The following is a 5,532-nucleotide window of genomic DNA, read 5'->3' as shown; positions in this document are numbered from 1 at the left end:
ACTAAAAAACTCTAATACCGGGCTGTGGCATGAACCGGTACTAAAGGTGCTGGTGGGGCCCCATCCTGATAATAGCCTGCCACAACCTCTTTAGTACCGGTTCGTGGCACGAACCGGTACTAAAGATTCGCCACGAACCGATACAAATGAGCGCCGCCCGCCTAGCCGTTCGAACCTAGTGCCGGTTCAATTACAAATCGGGACTAATGAGCTTCACATTAGGCCATTTTTCTACTACTGACTGCATGTGTGACACTTATCGCAACTTGAGAATTTTGGTGGCATTTTTTCCCACGCAGGGAGACACGATTGGGTTTGTTTGTGCCTTTTTGTAGATTCAATTTTTAAAAAGGTTTTATCTCTTTTACTGTGCATCCAAATCACGAACCATTTTCATTGTTGTCTTTCTCGTGTCGAGATCTTCGAAACTAGATCTCATGTTGATAACTTTTGATGAACTTTTTTTCGGGCTAATTTGTGCTTTTAACTAGCAGTAATATGTGCTTTCAAACTATACTAACCCGTGCTTTCAAATAAACTAACATGTCCTTCCCCATCCCCTAGAAAAATATGTGCTTCCACGGGGTGAAGCATAACTATGCTTCACTTTCGAGGAAGCACAAATGTGCTTCACGCATATGCACATATGTGGTTAAATTTGTGGGGAAGCACAACTATGCTGAGGGGCCTAACTGTGAGACGTTCGATTTGCTGATCTAGATTCAAACATTTTTCACTTACATATGTGAGCTATTTAAAAAAACTGCCCACAGTCTACCATTTCCGTCTCCGATTATTTAATCCATGCTTTAAAAAAATTACCCAAAGTAAGATCTTTTTTCGAAGTGTGTGTCCGATTTAGTAACTGTTTTCGCCATCCTCTTGGTCTGGACGTGCTCTTCGATACATGATCAATGTTGAATATGTTTTGAAAATTTTCATTTATTGAAACTCGAATGAAACGGCTATGTAAGCAATGTGTAAATGTTAACCAAATTTGGCGAAATGCTCAAGCATTCACAAGAAATATACCTAAATATTATGGGGAAAACGCGGCCAAAGGAAATGAACCATGGAACTTTGTTTGAAATCGCGTATTTCAAAACAGAAAAACTAACGTGTTAAAAACATTCTTTTTCCCTGAAAATATGTTCAGCAAACTTTGCTCCAGCATGCCTGAAAATATTGTGAAACCCATGCAAAAACACTTTTTTTGTACCGGAGAAAGAGCATAAAACTGCGGGGAGCACTACATATGACTGAGTTGTCTCTCTCTTTGCATCTGGACCACTAATTTGTTAATCGTGCGTCTACGAATGCTTGGTGCACTACTAGAGAAGAGATCATATGGTGAGGTTCTCCTGGATGCCGGAGAAGGAGCCGCAGATGTTGCCGCCGACGTCCGGGAAGGCGGCGCACCCCTGCAGCGGCCCCACCTTGCCGTTCCATTCGACGGCGACGGGGTACCTGATGAGGTGCCCCCGCATCTCGGTCACCTCCTCCGCCACGAACCGCTTCCAGTTGGCGTCCCCGATGCCCCGCACCCGCCGCACGCACTCCAGCGTGTCCGGCCGCTCGAAGACCGCCTCCACGCCCCCGGTGTGCTCCGCCCACAGCGACATCCTGTACCCGTAGATCTGCAGCAGCATTCCAGTTCGTCAGTCGTTGTAGATTTATGATGATGATGGGGTGAGGGAATGGATTTGGCTGGTTGCCTGTCCGCGGGGAGCAGAGAACATGTTGGACCAGGTGTAGTGGGGCTGGTACGCGCCCATGGCGATCTCGGTGTCCCTCGTCCCCTCCATGGACCTCTGGTTGATGTTGGCCGACCCGATGATCACGTACTCGTCGTCCACGATCATGCCCTTGGAGTGCACGTACACCATGAACCTCCTGTTCTTCCTAGCTTGGTCCTGAACAATCCATGCCCATCAGGGCAGACAAGTGTGAGTTCTGCTGCATAATCTTTCAGAAAAAAGTGGCACCTACATATAGTGGTGCTCGCATTGCCACAGAATTTTAGCCGCTTGCAGTCCTTGACTTGATCGATTCTCACCTGAGGGTTGGTGTGTGAAAATGCTTCGGAGAAAGCGGCATTTTCCACCGCTTCTCGGTTGCCGAGGCAGAAGAAATTCAGGTAGTCCTGTGGGTCATATGAACCATTCAATCCCGTGTCTTTCAATGCCTTGTAGATTATCTCGTACATCATCTGCATTGTTTTCTTCTGCAGTGGCACACATGAATTGCATTAGCCTAACAGAAGCAGCTATGCTTATAATGAAGGTTCTTAGAAACTGATGTGCTTTAGTTGACACTGTAGTGATAAAGATCTGAGTCACTGAGAGAGATAAAGAACCTAACCTGCCAGTAAAGAATTCTCTGTGTAGGAGCACCGGTTGGGTTGCCTTCAGGCCACATCGGAATTATTATGTATGCCGAAAATCTCTCGTTCGCGTAGATCTTGTCAGCAATTTTCAGGGCTACCTCGATCGGAATTAAATTATTCGCGCCTGCAAGAAAACCAATTTCAGAGTCCGGGGCTGCCAGAAGTTTAAGTACCGGGCATATTTGTTGCTGGCATGATGTGGGAAATTAAGGTATCAGATTTTTTTTTTTAATTTGGTGACCTGCACTAGTTCATCAAGAACAAAGAGATAGCAAAGTCGACACTAAACAACACAACCTAGCATGCCATTAAGATTGAAAGAAACTGTACTAGTCCTTGCTTACCAAGATCTCTATGTGAATCCCATTGAAATGAAGAGCCAAGGAAATACTGATTTTCAATATAGATGAAGTGTTGGGCTGCTCGGATGGCGGTAACGTAGGCTGTGTGTATGCTCATATCGATTAGTACATTTTTCCCGCAAACAAGATTCTGTCAAGAAAGCAAAAGTTGTCTATCAGGTAAAACAAATGGAGCTCTGTCTGAACACAGTTATGGTCAGGTGAAAACTGTATTTCAGTTACCTGAATGGTTGCTTCTCGTGGATCCTTGGGAAAAGCCTTGACGGAGTTCGAGTCGATCGATCGGAAAATCTGCACTCCAACATGAGACTGCTCAATGTTTCGACACACGACTTTGGTTGGAAACTCTGGAATACTGTGGAAGATCTTACCTGAACATCCCATCTCTCCGTGTCATTGTCATTGGAGTATACATCATCGTCAATAGCTGCGATCTCAGATATCTTTTCGATCCAGAGCAACGTGTCATTACATGATTTCGACAATTTCTTGGACCCGTGGCGCTTGGATGATTTTGACCAACGCTCCTCAAAGTTCTTCAGGACATCGAATGCTGCCGGGCCGTCGATCTTGGAATGCAAATCATGCCATGGTTCTCTCGGCCCGCGCTCATCAGTTACCTGCATCGAGACAAGCGGCGCATTTTGGCTATCAAATATAGAATTGATCCTTGAATGAAAATCTCTAACAAAGTTCAGACTATATTCAGGAGTTCTCACCGCGAAGTTTGGGTTGTAATAATCCTCCTTGTGCACCGTGTGAAGAGTGTGAAACAGATTGTGCCTTGGAGTGTCGTATCTCCCACCACATAGATCAAGGCCTCCGACGAAAGCGACTATCTTCCGCTTCCCGTTGCCGGCATCGGCGTCGACGATCACCGTTTTCTGATGGTGGGTAAAAATAGTTCCTGTCTCCTGGTTTCCAATGCCTGCCATCATCAGCTCATTGCCCATAAAGATAATATCTAAGTAAGTTTATTTCCTCGGATGAAATGAAAGACAACCTTTTGCTTCACCCAGCTGTGCCTTTTCCCGGCAGATCGTGAGCAGAGCAGTATCTGAACCGAAGAATGCTTGAAAAACCTACGCGTCTCCTCATCTCGTGTGCCCATGTAACCTTCCTACATATGACGATGGCATGAAGTCATAATTTACATATGGAAATTATTCTTATCAGTTCATTCAAATTCATCAAAGCCAACGATGAAACTTGGAGCAGAATTAATTCAGATAAATGACATGAACATAAATTGCAAAATTCTGCAGCATTTTGATTAAATCGACAACTGAATTCAGTTATTACCATCTGGATGCCAAGGACGCTCCTGGACGTGGGGTCGTCCCAGACGAGCAGCAGCACCCGGACCCCCTCCTGCGACTTCTTCTTGAGCAGATCGCCCAGCGGCCGCGCCTTGTCGCCGCCGTCGCGCACCAGGCGGATCGTGTGGAACACCGACCACCCGGTGATGTAGATGAGATGCTTCGCCTGCGACATGGCGTCGTACACGTCGTGCCAGCACTGCCCGTGCCGGTAGAGCTGCCCGTTCCCGAGCCGGATCTCCGGCAGGCACTGCCCGTCGCCGGGCACGTGCGCATCCTGGTACAGCGTCACCCGCCCGCCGCGCCGGAGCGGGAAGTAGGTGTTAGGCACGCCGGGGAAGTCCGGGCCCGGCGTCACGCCGTGGCTGTACATGGTGAGCCTCGCCACGGGCACGTACTGCACCGACATCCGCAGCGTGGCGCCCGGCCGGCACGGCTTCCCAGACGACTCCAGCACCGGGTACACGCCGTCCACGCGGTCGCCGGCCAGGAGGGACTCCGCGGGGATGGCCACGGCGCCGATCAGCTCCGCCCCGATCACGTCGCTGTCCTTGACGACGAAGCTCACCGCGGCGGTCTCGTGCGCCACGGGCACCAGGAAGTGCTGCCGCCACTTGGGGTTCTCGTCGTCCTGGATCACGAAGGTGCGCGCCACCGTGGCGGAGGCGACCAGCACGGTGACGTAGGGGTCGCTGGTGGACTTGGAGCCGGGGTCGGAGGTGCAGCTCTTGAGGAGGCCGCCCATGGTGTTGGACAGGATGTCCTTGTTCGGGAGGTTGCACGCCTCGTCGATCCAGATGTCCAGGCTGCCGTGGAGCAGCACCGCCCGGTGGTTAGACGACGTCGACGCCAGCAGCGCCGCCGTCGTCCGGCAGTCCTCGTCGTCCGACATCGCCGCCGCCGCTGCTGCTGCTGCAGGATCGATCGCCCGAGCGCGCACGACGATCGATCTGTGTCTCGATTCCGACGCACGTCTAGCCTGCTGATCGATTGGTGGTCTCGCGTTGCTCGCGCGATGATCGTCGCCGCGCACGCGTGCATGTGCAGGCACCGCGCGCGCGTCTGCATGCATGCAGCTGCCCACCTTCTCTCCTCCCCGTTGTTCGGTACTGGTGGTGGATCGCTAGCTGCTTCCCCTGAAATGCAGGGGAGGTTCTTTTTTTTTTCTCTTATTGGATACATAATCTCTTATTATAACATTGCCACATACAAATATATTTGTACGTAAATGGTTTAATACAAGATGATTAATCTTAGGACCCGAATATCCAGCGAATGCCAGATTTTTAGGCATGGCAAATCGAATGTTTTTATGGCAAATTATGTTTGTCGAGGATAGCAAGTTTAGATGAAGAGCATGGCAAATCCACCTAAGTTCATTTTTTTTGCCAGAAAATTGCTGGGCTTGTAAACGATCATCGTGTCAATATAAATTGCCATAAAAACGTCAGGTTTACAATTCCTA

General features: G+C 49.2%; 1 protein-coding gene across 1 annotated transcript; it reads right to left on the bottom strand.

The window, feature by feature from the left end:
* Positions 1-1,177: 1,177 nt before the first annotated feature.
* On the bottom strand, positions 1,178-5,158 carry LOC123100595 (phospholipase D gamma 1). The gene is made up of 10 exons (XM_044522500.1): positions 4,051-5,158; positions 3,752-3,868; positions 3,468-3,662; positions 3,120-3,368; positions 2,971-3,039; positions 2,731-2,878; positions 2,362-2,510; positions 2,057-2,224; positions 1,716-1,913; positions 1,178-1,637 (listed from the first exon to the last, which is right to left on the bottom strand). The coding sequence occupies exons 1-10, from the start codon at positions 5,137-5,139 to the stop codon at positions 1,344-1,346; spliced, it is 2,676 nt and encodes an 891-aa protein (XP_044378435.1). The 5' UTR covers positions 5,140-5,158; the 3' UTR covers positions 1,178-1,343.
* Between the last annotated feature and the right edge of the window lie 374 nt (positions 5,159-5,532).

This window comes from Triticum aestivum, chromosome 4D (assembly GCF_018294505.1).
Source record: "Triticum aestivum cultivar Chinese Spring chromosome 4D, IWGSC CS RefSeq v2.1, whole genome shotgun sequence".
In the NCBI taxonomy this organism is placed as follows: Eukaryota; Viridiplantae; Streptophyta; class Magnoliopsida; order Poales; family Poaceae; genus Triticum; species Triticum aestivum.
Note: the sequence above shows the minus strand (reverse complement) of the source record. Positions and strands in the feature narration are given on the sequence as shown.